A 13,463-nucleotide genomic window follows, 5' to 3' on the forward strand; every position below is an offset into this window, starting at 1 on the left:
TGATGACTCTGCAGGTCGGATCAAGATCGTGTCTGAGGCCTAGTACAAGTTGTTGTCCAACTATGAATAACTTGGTAATATAGTTGTGCAAATGTTATTATTGCTGTTGGTATAAATACATTTCACTCAACTACTGTATTTCAGTTAAATTTTGAGGTCACTATCCCACTTCCTAGTCTTCCCATGTGCCATGTATTTGATTCACTGAAACGTTTGAATCTCCAAAAGGTCAACTTTTCATGGGAATTTGACACAGTGGGCTTTCAGTTTGTAGTGGACAGCTATTATTGATTTAACATGTGGAGGAGCCTGTATCCTTTCTGTGTATCTCATATTTACGAGAGGTTGCAGGTTGTAATTCTGGATTTGATTTGTTGACTGTAGTATATTTAAAAAGGCCCATTCATTGCATGATTTATCCTCCGCGTCCCTTGTTGCGGTGTTGTCTTTGACACTGTGCTCGTTCAGTGGCTTTTGGCAGCCACCCTGCTGTAACTCCTTCTTCGAGCGTGAGGTGGCAGCTCAGCACCAAAATAACCCCAACAAACATCTGTTTGTCTGGGCTGGAAGAAAAGGGAGCCAGGGAGCTTCCACCCTTCTGTTGTTTTTATTCCACTGCCGGCCCCATGATTGTCGATGATGATGATGATGATGATGATGATGATGATGATGAAATGGGATTTTTGTGAACTCCTTGTTAAACACAATCAGATGTAATTGCGGATGTAACCGGCTGGAGCTGTACAGATCTTCAGCAATCAATGCAGCAGGTGTGGGAGCCAAAGGTCATGAGAAAGTAGCTCCGAAATATTCATATTCAAGCTAAATTTAAAATATCAATCTGCTATGATAAAAAAAGGGGGGAAAAAAGCTGCTGTTTACAGATACATATCCTCTCCAGACCAAAGTGAGGACAAAATAACCTGCTAGTAAATAATTAATTGAATTACCCCACCTAGGCACAGCGCTCCCTTCTGTACAAAGGGTAATGGTGTTTCACTTCATGGCACAGTAGCCACGAAAAACCCAATTTCTCCCTGGATGATAAATTTCCACCCTGAAATAGAGGAAGACAAGATTGAAATCAACACGCAGCTTATTGGCTCCAGTGCCTTTATTAGTAAAGTGCTCAGCCTAGAATTACATTCTTATTTACTAACATGCAATACTAAAAACAACCAAATGTCTGGCCTATCGATAAGCACGGATGAAGACATGGCAACAGTACTCTCATAGAAAAAAGAAAATTACAATGTGAATTCAAGTATACACACAGAACTTCAAGTAATGCACACGTATTTCTTTTGTTTTTTCAAATAAACACAAAGTACAGATTTTCAAGTTGCAAACTCAAGAGTGAAACGCAGTTGTGCCACATTCTTGGACATGATTTCAGTAAGCAGAGGACAGTGATCAGTGGTTTCTACTTGTTCTATGGGTTTTCATTAAAAGTAATCCGACTGGAAATATATTAGGTCCTGTATAGTTGCGTGTGTCTGCCTAAATGAGATTTGAAAACTGCTATGAGCTGCGGCGCACCTTTTTTATCATAAAGGTATCTTGAAACCCTAATAACCTGAAATCCCCTCCGCTTTCCTCACAGATAATTTACACTGAGTTTATATACAAAGTCAGTTTAGAAACACATGACACATTGCACTGAACGGTTTTCAAAGGAGCAGGTTTGACATTTTGGGCGACGGGCTCATTTGCCTCACCGGGGAGAAGATCGGTGCCACCTAAACCTGCAACGAGAGATCGATTTATCCTCTCGGGCCACTCGCAGAAACAATTTGTGAACACGATCATCATCTCAGTTGCATATTTACACATTCAGAAGCTGTGGAGAGTCATATTTGGGGTCATGTTCCTGTTCACTCGATGAATATAAATCCAGCGATTCTCTTTTCGCTCTGGTTTTGTTCTCTACCAACTCCCGAGGAAAAAAATATCTGACTCTTCAAACTTGAAACGCTCCACTTTGTTCCCCAGCTAGTCTCTAACTGTGTGTGTCTGCCAGGTTAGAACTGTAGGTTTGTCACATTGTTCTCACTCTGCCATCTAACGCGGCGTTATTCCCAAAATATCCGTCACAGTCATTCAAAGACTGGAAGCGTGGAGCAAACATCAGGCTGAGACTTTAGATTTCATTGGTTTGATCCATGCAAAACGACAGAGAGCTTCTTCTTCTTTTTTTTTACAGGGTGTTGTTTCTTACCCCGGCACAGTGGATTTCTGGATAGTCCGCCACAATATGCTTCATAGAAAAAAACATTGCACTGTGGTTTTTGTACAGAGTAAACAAATGATACATAAGATGTTTTAATAAGCGTTGCAGGTTTTGATAGGCAGATTTTTTATTTTATTTCCAGTCTTTGGACCGCAGCCCAGACAGCAAAAATAATTCGGAGGATACACATATTTGTGTTTCTTCTGGGTGAACGTATGCACAGTTTCCCGGCTCCATTCCGACCTGCTTCTTCCTATTGCACAGTCAGGAGGTCTTCCTGGCGGTCGACGGACACTGGAGAACCACAGCCCAGATGCAAAAGTGTACAGGCCTAACTTGGGCCGAGGACGCGGGCATATGTCGAGCCAAAAGTTTAATTTTGCTCTCAGGGAGGCAACCGTTTGCCCGTTTCCAATCTGAACTTCCTGCCACGAGAGTGGGATCAGCCTGCCCATCTACCTCTCTGCAAACAAGCTTATCTCCCAAAATGTCAAACTATTCCTTTTAAACTCTGATCCCTTGTCATTCCAGTTTTTCGACGGCAGCTCTAACACTCAAGCAGTTGTTCACACGATACAAAATTACTGGTAATCTCTATATGCATAGATGGCGGTCGGACGAGATAGGAATTCTGACGGCCTTTTAGCTACCTATGGCGCAGTCGTCGGTGGATCCTGCTCGTCAGGGCGGCAAAACAAAAAGCTCTGGGGCTCAAAGGACAGAGGGGAGAATGAAGCAATTACACATATCTAAGACAAAAAAAAACGGGTCATCATCTCATCCCTGGACCTGCTCAGTAACACACATACCCCACCAGGATGATACATAATTCCATGCCCAGTCCAATCCCAAAATCTTTAGCTGTGAGGAGAGAGCCAACCCTGTCGATTTTCAGGCCAGCGGCTGTGACTCGGCTCTCTGCGCGGGGTCAGACACTTCTACCAGATGTACCCTCCGTCGTCCGCCTCGCCCTCCTCCTCCTCCTCCTCTTCTGCCTCCTCACCGTTGTCCTCTGCCTCCTTCTCCTCTTCATCCTCCCATCCCACCCCGCTCCCAAAATCTCCGGAATATCCGGCCACTTCATCTGGGAGAAAGGGTAAATGCATCAGTGACGGAAACAATTAGTTGATTGACGGCGAATAAAGGTTACACATAAAATGCAAAACATCTTTCATTTGTTTTAACCTCTTGGGCTTTGACAACTTGAAATGGGCATTTTTCACAATTATTGATGTGTGATGGATAAATTACAATTTTAAAAAGATTTAATGATTAATCAAAAATAATAATTGAGAGACTAATTCACAACAAAAATAACTATTGTCAGTTCTATTTCTGATTCTGAGTTCCAACACAACTAGTGTTTTAAACAGATACAACTATTATTTCCCATCTCTAAATCAGCAAATGGACAAAGAATATTACAACCTGTGAAACTTTTGATAAGTTTTCTAGAAATGTGGTGTCTGTAATTTAAACGGAATGATGGACGGTGGAAGAATAAGGCGGGTCAGTGCAGTAGAAATCCAGAAATAGAACGACACAGAGACAAATTCACTTTCAAATATCTTGTCTGTCAAATGCCCCCCTCTCTCACCACAGTCGGGGTTGCCATGGATTCTGGTGCCCGTCATCTCTCCACCGTGCTGGTCGACGCACCAGCACTCCCCTCGGCCCTGGTCACACTGCACTTTCTTGTAGTAGCCGTCCTCATCGCAGCTGGGGATGTACATCCCTGCAAGGAGGCACAGACACACACACACACACACACGCGCGCGCGCGCGCACACACACACACGCACGCACAAGCACACGACTGCTAGTTAAATATTTATACCCCCAGCACACATAGCTGCCTTGTGCTGATGCTTGAGATGAGCGCAGCATAAACGAGGATGCCAGCACACCTTGGTGAACCTGTAATAAGACCATCAGTCGGGACGGGGAAGCAGCCTTTTGGCAGAGAGTGAGCTTCCCTCTATTTGTTTTACATATGCATGCATATATACTGGTGGGTGTGAATTCGTACAATACGATGGCGTAGTCTGTTTCTTTATGCTGAGAGAGTGGCATGTTAAAAAAAAAAACGTATCGACAGCCCCGCTGACAGATCGACACTATTTCAGCCTCCCGGGGTCCTCGAACAGGCACCAGCCCTCCCCCGGCCCCACCCCTGTGAAAACGGGAGGAAACACATGCAATGGGACGAGCGGTCTTCGGAGACGGAGTAACACGTCCCCGGGTTTGGAGCCGAAGGCCGCGTAGCAATCGTTGAGCTTGCAGGGTTGATGGCGTGGGGTTTCTCAGGGAGCTGAGCAGGGGTGTTAGCCTTGCTGATTAGGGCCTAAGCCTGCAGCCGTGAGCTTGTGATCTCTTTAATGAGGCCCCGGCAGCTCCTCGCCTGCTGCTCCAGGCGCCTTGTTACATAAGTTCACCCAGAGACCCGAAGCAAATTCGGGGGGGGGGGGGCACGCCAGCTGGACGGTGCAGTTCGTGGCTACTCGGCACAACTTGAAAGGAGTTCTAAAGTGGCTCAGTGATCATTTCCTGTCCAACAGGTCTCTCTCTCTGCACTTCAGTCAAACACTTGTTGAACTTCACGGTATCGCTGGGAGGAATCGTGTATTTACCAGGCTTCTTCTTGGCCGCCTCCTGCACCTGGATCCTCTCCAGCTCAGCGAGGCATGGCGGCTCTGTGAGAATCAGATAAGGAAAGTGATGACAGACAATACCCTCAAACTTGATCTCAATCACTGCTCTTCATGATTACACTTTTTTGCTCATATTGATTTGTTTGAGGAGTGTAATATTTCATTCCCCTCAGCGCCTGATCGATTGTCGAGAGCTTGGGTGAAAGAACATATGGATGTAGTCTGAGAATGACAAGGATATGAGCCGAACCTCTAGAATAGATAGAAACAGATACAAAGATTAGAAATATTTCTCAGCCTTAGAGAATTTCTGTTGTGTTCGCACAAAACAAGATGATTCATGAAGCATCATCAGTTCTCCTAAGGCTTCGCTGTCAAGTCACAAAGGCGAAGGCCTGGTTTTTAATGATTTCTTTACATTCAGCACGTGTCCAAATAATTATCATGTGACCCTCTGTTAATTAATGGCTTGGTGTGAAGAAGTTCATCTATATCACCGCGCTAGTAATGGAAAATTGATCAGGGAGTCAGAGTAACCTATAGCATGCAGGTTAAATGCCTGATCAATGGAATAATCAACGTGCAAATGAGGTCACTGCCGGGAATATCCTGTGTTTCCGTAAAGGTCAAATGGTGCGAATTGTCCAAATGTGCACAGGTGAAATAGCACTGTGAGCACAGGTTTACCTCTATGAGAAGAGCATCCCTGATTTAACAACAGCTTAGCTGCACACAAATGTTAGAAACGTGGCCTAGAAAGTTAACATTTGCAAATTAATCTTTTAAAGCACTCCGGGTATTTTTGTTCTCCTGCGGCCATTTTGTCTGACATTTTTCTTAACCTCACTGATGGTGTCACTGTGTAACAATGGAAATTTGTATTAAACCTCTACGCCGATGAAAAAAGCTTTTGAGCTTTAGAGCTATAAATTAGAACTATGTTCTCTTTGTCAAAATATTGACACTGAGTCAAAACCAGCCTATGAACCGTAATTCTACATTCAAGCATGTTTTTTAACACCTACAGAACGGTGGGGATGTTAGTGGGGAGGTTACTGGGACCTTGGCCTTTGACCACTAACTTCTAATCAACTCGTCCTTTCGTGCAAGAGGATGTTTGTGTCAGATGCAATGGAATATTCCTTCAAGGCCTTCCCAATATACCACGTTTACAAGAGTAGGACAGATGTGAGGTGACTGTGACCTTGACCTTTTTTACCTTCAACCACCACAATCTAATCTATTCATCCCGGAGTCCAAGTGAAGGTTTGTGCCGACTTTGAATATCTCAAGGTGTTTCCTGAGACACTGCGTACAGAGAAGTGGGAAGCTGTCACCGTAGCCATTAAAAACTGCCGCGCAATGAGCTCCATAAACAGATTCAGAGCTCCTTTTCCAGAGAATGAGAATACTTCATCTATGCGGCTTCGTGTTCCGACAGAGGGAACTGTCAACGTCAACGCCATCCGCGGGAAAGCACAGACAGTGTTGTTCAAAGCCTCCATTGTGAGAGACAGCTGTTTTTTGCACTTGTGGCGGGGAAAGTTGTTGCTTCCCGTTGGAGTGGCAACCGCAGGCTTTCACACTTGGTTGAAGGAGTAGTTCAACATTTTGGGAAATACAGGTATTCACCATCAAGCTGTTCTTTTAGAGATCACAGCTGTTTCCCCTACCTGAGGGACAAACACAAACAGAGCAGTCACGGTGACTACGGACCGCTCACTTCTTAGAAATAACCCATTTTTTATGCCGTTTGTGTTGCGGGATCAAAGTTCCCGTCATCGCAAACCTTCTGTCTCTCTGTCTATCTCACCTTCAGAGATTCGACTCGAAAATAGACTCAGCTCTCTTGGCTGCCTCTTCAGCGGAGACCCCCTTCACTTACTTTCTCTCCAGAAGCAGAGGCACCACTCCGCTGTGGAGACCTTCCCGTCTTTGTAGCCGTCGCAGGAGTTGAAGAAGGGTCGGATGCACACCTCGTACTTGTCCAGGTTGATGGCGGCCAGCTCGGCTTGGTCCAGGTACAGGTCGCTGTTGGTGTCCAGCTTCGAGAACATCCAGCCGATGGAGTCCTTGCAGCTGGCCACCAGGCTCTTGTCCAGCACTGTCCAAAAAGAAAAAAAGAAAAATCATTTGTACGGTACTTGACATTCTGTTTACACTACAGTTCTCAGCGCAGACAATTGATTGTTGTGCTCGGAGACAGCGGAGAACGCCGCCGCTCTGTGAGTTACTAGCCTGAAGTGGCGCCAGCTCCGAGCTTGCCAGAGTTGTTCCGCTTCGCGTTTCCGTGAAGGAGTTGGAACCAGTCTCTCAGGCGGTCGCCCAGGTCTGCCAGGTCCTGGCCAGTGCAGCTCTCTAGTAGAGCGAGAGAAAAAACAGGAATCCCCAACATTCAAAACTCTGGCAGACACGTAACGGCAATATGACTCACCTTCCCAAAAGGCAGGCAGCGGCTCAGCGCCGCTCCGTGCCGCTCTTACTGCTGCACCGTGAACAGAATAAAAGGCATAGATTTCCCTGTAAAGCTGTTGGGGTTGGATTTTCATGCCGTGACTTATGATTGTACGACCTGCCAATTACAGAAAACATTATTTTGCAATTAACTCCGCTGCGGCAAATTGAAGGTTTGTCCAATAAAAATCCACTTTCCGCCCCCGGCTTAGCACTTACTCCAAAACTATAGATGAAAAGCAGGAGTAACATTTCATCCTTTTGATCAATTGGCATTTTCACGTGCCAGAGAGCCCAGACGATCAATGCTGTTTGGCTGCAATGACAGATAGTGTACACTCTAAATAATTAATTACTACATGATTGAAAGAGCAGTTTAGCCACATGGGGGATATTTGGCTAACAGTAATCTCTAAAATTGGTGGGTATTGATCCCAAACATCAAGCATCGGGGGTTCGAACAAGTGTCTCAGTAAATGGGAGTCCTATCCTACAGACTGCGTGCCGCGCGTGGCCACCAGTGCAATCACAACTTTCTTTTTCTTTTGAAACATTGACTCGTGAAAGCGATGGCGGCGATGCAGACAGGGGGGGCGTGAATCCCAAATTTGCAGTGCACGAGCGTGAGAAGGAGAAGAGAGGGCACTTGCCACGTTTGGCGTCAGTGCTCGTGATGGTGACGGAGGCTGTGGCGCAGGGGCAGAAACCAGCACACATGATGTTCAGGTCTTTGCCGGCGAGGCAGGCCTGCTGCTGCAGCTTACACTGTAAGAAAAGCAGGAGGGAGAGAGAGAGAGAGAAAGAGGGAGGGAGGCACGGATGTAGTTAAAATATTTATGGGGGTGACCGCAGGAAAAAGAAATTCCTCATTCAGATGAGACACGGCACTTAGAGAAAGGCAGCAAGAATGAGCTGTCATTTTCCCCGCCGTCTTCTCACGCAAGGTCAAAATTAAAAACTGTACATAAATCAATAAAGCGTCCTGGCAGTGGCCGGTGGACGGGCGACGCAGCTCAAAGCAACGTCAGTCATTAATCACGCGGCCACGTTGAGCGGGCGCGCTTGTCCCCCCGCGAGCAGTGATGAACTGCGCTGCCCGGCTGCGCCCACGTATGTGTCGGCACAGCAGGAAACGGCACTTGACTGGACTCCTCTCATTATCTAAAACGATGACACGGCCACTTTCCATTTTCTCGTCCGGGCCTGCCGGTGCCAGAAGCCGCAAATGAAGCACAGGAAGAAAAGAAAAAAACCCACCATGATCTAAGCTTTCAAGTCCGAGTGCTCTCAAAGAGAGGCGTCGGTGCAGCGGGGTTTTTCTGCTTTTACCTCAGAGGCGTAGTTGTGTCCATCAGAGCCGCACACGGGCGAGGAGGCCGCCACAGGGCAAGGCTTGCAGCCGCTTTCACGGGCCTCAAGGTGCTCCGACTGTTTGACTCTGAACATGAGAAGAGGGGGGGAAGGGGAAGTTGAAACGTCGGTCCGCCAAAATCGTACAAAACCGTACCCCTGTCCCTGTGGTGTCCAGCCACACAGACAGGATGTGTGGGCATCTTAAAAGGATGTAAAGGCTCCCCTGGAAAAAACAACCAGAAAAAAGGCGGGTACAGCGCTGCCGTGCAACTCACTCCTGTTAGTTTGGTTGTTTTTTTTTTTGACATAAACCATCACAAGAATGTGATAATAGTTCATTCGTCCTTCACGCGCAGTTTGTTTGGTTGACAGCAGGGTTGACAGGGAGGTGTGGGCATTACCCAGAGTAACAGATAACAGGCCACTGTCTTTGTTTTCCACAGTGGTCGCATGGAACTGCCCACCGACGGCGGGACAGCAGAGTCACAGCCCGTCCACTGCTGCAGGCGGAAAACTCCCCACACCATTCATGTCTCATTTCAAGACAACAACAACAACGACAACAACAAACAAAAATACATAAGTACTTGTACTGTGGCACTGGACATGCTTTCAGGTTTTCTTCATTCAAGAGAGAAATCTAGCACTTAATCCTATCAAGTTTGAAGGCACTTGTTGTCGGTAGCGTTTGGACAAAGGAATGGGACGGTCCGGAGAAAAAACATTGCTATTGATCTTTCTTTTCCGTTGTAACTTTTGAACGCTGTGAGCACAAAGTAAATACTATTCATGTCGTAGCAGAAGAAATCCCAGAGGCATGGATCGAGAGAAAAAAACAGGGACTAATGAAACCAAAACTATCTGCGTTGGAACATGGCACTAGACTCAAGTGAGAGAATACATTTTGTAATTTGTGCGAATGGGCCCTTTAATATCTACCAGCTTGCCGAGGTCAAACACAGTAACAGTTACAAATCTTCTCTAACAAGATGTTTTTTATCGCAACTCATTTGTATCACTCTCCTGTAAAGTGCGGCGTCGGTGCAGCGACACCGGGAAAAAGTCATAATCTCCCTGTTAATATTTGGATGCACTGCTTCATAGAGTGTCCCTTTGCCTGCTCTCCCTCTCGCGCACAGTGATTGACTTCATGTTCGGCGTGCACAAGCATCAGGGCTCGCCGCAGAACGACTTCTGAGGCTGCTGCTTAATGATGCTGCGACGGTTTAGTGTGGCTGCGTTCGTGCTTATTACCCATTATTCGACACAGTCTCTCTCATCTCTCTGGAGTGACTCTGTAAATGAAGCACTTTATTGAAAAAAGATAAATGCCCGCCACTGCAGATAGACTTTGCAGGTAGCAATAATTCACTCCATTAGTTCTTTTCAGGCTGCCACCCTGCTCATTCGTTTTTCAGTCAAAGTGGAATTAATGGGTGAAGGGACAGGTAAATGCATCTTCTGTGAGGTTTACTACGGGAAGGTAAAGTGCCTTTGTGAAGGAATGAGCATCTGAAATACTTACACAAACCTGTATGACACTGTATTAAATGGACAAAATGTAAAAGAGTTTTCTATATGCTTTCTGCTATCAATAACTAATCTGTGGCATTTGTTTCTGAAGCTGCGCTATTCTGTTGCTAAGTGACAGCTGATAAAACTAAACTTTTTTGACACCTCTTTAAAAAGGCTGAAAGGTTTTGTGTTTGTTCTATTTTATACTAGGGTCAAAAAGGAAATAGAAAAATCAAGGTAACTGATTAAAAGAACCTTTAAAAAGTCACTTCAATGGGATCCAACAATTTCATAAATCATCAGCACATCCCAAAGGCAAATGTGTGTGTGTGTGTGTATGTGTGTGTGTGCATGTGTGTGTGTGTGTGTGTGTGTGTTTGTCCGTGTGTGTGTCCATATCAATAAACATTTCAGCTGAGGAAATCTTAAACCAGTTTTTTCATATCGTAGGTTTGAGACGTAATATTCTGGTGATGTTTTGCTTTTGGGGATGTTAACTTTCTTCTGGAGTGACTACATATATGTATGAGTTCACAAACTGTGAATCCATGTAGTTTTAAATAATTAAACTCATCGGTGCTTCATGCATTATTAATGCTGAGCCACAGGAGTTCATGATACATCATGCATTAGTTCATGATGAGTCATGTATTAGTTATGCATTAATTAATCATAAGGTATGCACCCTTGATATTAAGTGTTACCAATTCGACTGGCACCTCTTTCTGTCTTTCCTCTGTGTCTGAGAGAAGCAGCTGTCTTAGTTGTAGCCACATATAAAGACTGTGTGGAAGCAAACTCATTTTGAAGTTTGATCAATTCTGAAAATGATTAATATTGATGTAGTAATCAAATAAAATTGCTCTGAATTCATAGGAATGAAATAGTTTGCTCTGAAAACCATCCATATGAATTTCTATGGTGGGAATTCCTCCCATTGAAATATTCAGTTTTTCAGTTTCAGGTTTGAAAAAGAATAATTCAGATTTAGTGCCCATATTTCAAAATGTTAATTTAATTCATAATTTACAATTTACAACTCAAGTTCAGTTGGCTAATTCAGATCAAGTCCAAAAACAAAATCGAGTTTCTCAAATTGCCTTGGGGTCAAATTCAGATACTAAAATCCAGATATATGATTCAGATCTGACCAAGCCAAATGTTGCAGTGCCATAAAAACATGTTTTAGTATTCAGCACTGATTAAAGTTCAAATTTAGATATTCAGTTTGTATATCAAATCTTCATGGCCAATATTTACCTCCACTCCTGTCTATGTTGAGTTTTACCACTTTCCATCCCCCCGCAGTTAATTAATCACTGCTCAACACGAGCGCTGGAGCTGAAATGACTTCGCTCCACGACACTCTCGTCTCCGGGTTTAATCGATAGCTCTCCCGCCACATGCCGAAAGGCCTTCAGCCGACGACGGTTGACACCAACGCCGCGCCACAAACGTCCGTAAACCGTCTTCACACAGAAATCAAGTCTCCGCCCACCTGTGCTCGAGCTTCTTGCGGTTGACACACATGGCCCGCTGGTAGCCCTGGGCGACGCACACCTTATGGCGGCTGCACTTCACATTCTGGCAAGGGTCCTTGGTGGTGTCCACGGCTGCAAAACACAAAACGACAAAACACCGAACGATCCGGAGGTGTCAGTTACAGCTGAAGTGTTTTATTTTGTTCCCCTACAGGAGAAAAATACAGAGATTCTGGCTTTTTTTTTTTATTCATCTCATGAAATAAGAAAGGAAAAAATAAATAAATAAGGGAGCAGATATTTCATGTGCCGCACAACCCGGTTCAAATGATCTCCCATCTTCACACAACTGTGTCCTTCAAAGACGTTGGTGATAAAAAAATGTGTAATGAAAAAATATTCTAGCAGTGTGCACAAATGAGGCCATTGATTTTACAGTCGGCACTGCTGAAAAAACACGGACGCCTGGCTGTCATTAGCGAGGCGGGCCCATCGTCAATAGTTCCGCCCGCAGTCTCTGGCGGCTGCCTCTGATTGCGAGGAAAAACCTGACAGCACTGATTGAGCATCTCTTTCTCTCGGCTTGTCACATCTCACTTCCCCCATGTCAACTTATCACTGTCTCTCCCCAGCTTGCCTTTTCTCTCACACACTCACACACACACACACACACACACACTTTCTTTCTTTCTATCCTCTTCCCCGCCCCTGCTCGCCGTCTCCCTCCCTCCACCGCATCTCTTCGGAGGGTTGAAAGGTTCAATGCCGGCCTCTGTCTTTTCCCCGCTGATAGACTGAGATGGAAATAGATACCGCGTCCTTCACCCTCATCAGTCTGTGTGGTCAATGCCACCCGAAACTGGCTGCCGCACTCGGGCCAGTTCATTTGCCGCCGCCGCGCCGGCGAAGGCCTCGCGCGCTCCGATAAATCGGAGAGTGAGTGGCGAGCGGCAGTCGGCGAGAGACGTTTGAGCCGTGAAATCCTGAGTCAGCGTCGAGCAGCTGCTTTGTAGTCAACACTGTCAACAGACAAGGTGGCTGCCAGCCAGGTCCCTGGAAATCTGGCGACTAGGTGATACTTTGATGTGGCAGGAGGGAGGTATGAGGGAACAGTGGAGTCGGTGGGTGACAGGGCAACTCTGAGGGATTCCAAAAATACTGGTAGGAGGCTTTGTGCCCGTGGTGTTTTTGTGCCTGAAGACTATGAGACCAGGTATGAAACCAAGCTGCCGACTTGAATTCGCACGGAGCCAAAGTTATGCAGCACTTCCAAACTGGCTCGCGTCCATGTAGCCTTTCTTCCACGACATATGATTTATTTATGGCTGTTATTGGCTTTGTAGGTTTGTCTGTTCGCAGGCATTACCCCCATTTAAACAAGGTTTTGAAATATCCAGCCGCCGCGCGCGACCATATTACTATGGTTACGCCATGATTTGGTCGTAGTGTTCTACGTAAACCTTTGGGGCACAATCTAGTTACCTTCACCGCGGAGGTGATGTTTTCATTGCAGTTTGTTTGTCTGTGCATCAACGAGATTTCTCAAAAAATGACTGAACTGATTGTGCGGGCCATGACCCAAAGAAGAACCCATTACATTTTGGAATGGATCTGGATCGAGCGATTGGGTATTGGCCTTGGCGGAGGCAATATATGAAGTTATCATATGGATTTATTTTGCAGGAAAATGCTCACATTTGCCACATGAGTAGATATCTGTGAGGTGAACAAATATAGTTGAAGACACATGCTGCTGCTGCTGCACAATAGCACACGTCCG

The 13,463-nt window shown here is 45.5% G+C and overlaps 1 protein-coding gene across 1 annotated transcript in view; it reads right to left on the bottom strand.

Annotated features, from left to right (window-relative positions):
• Positions 1–1,078: 1,078 nt before the first annotated feature.
• Positions 1,079–13,463, bottom strand: part of LOC118287104 (testican-2-like) — a 35,848-nt gene continuing 23,463 nt past the window's right edge. Inside the window, exons 4-11 of the mRNA XM_035611904.2 lie at positions 11,701–11,815; positions 8,664–8,772; positions 7,985–8,099; positions 7,119–7,238; positions 6,766–6,984; positions 4,860–4,922; positions 3,828–3,965; positions 1,079–3,314 (exon numbers count right to left, since the gene is read on the bottom strand). Coding sequence (XP_035467797.1) covers positions 3,169–3,314; positions 3,828–3,965; positions 4,860–4,922; positions 6,766–6,984; positions 7,119–7,238; positions 7,985–8,099; positions 8,664–8,772; positions 11,701–11,815 — 1,025 coding nt within the window. The 3' untranslated portion in view covers positions 1,079–3,168. The remainder of the gene's footprint in view (positions 3,315–3,827; positions 3,966–4,859; positions 4,923–6,765; positions 6,985–7,118; positions 7,239–7,984; positions 8,100–8,663; positions 8,773–11,700; positions 11,816–13,463) is intronic.

The sequence above is a fragment of the Scophthalmus maximus genome, chromosome 16 (assembly GCF_022379125.1).
Source record: "Scophthalmus maximus strain ysfricsl-2021 chromosome 16, ASM2237912v1, whole genome shotgun sequence".
Lineage (NCBI taxonomy): Eukaryota > Metazoa > Chordata > Actinopteri > Pleuronectiformes > Scophthalmidae > Scophthalmus > Scophthalmus maximus.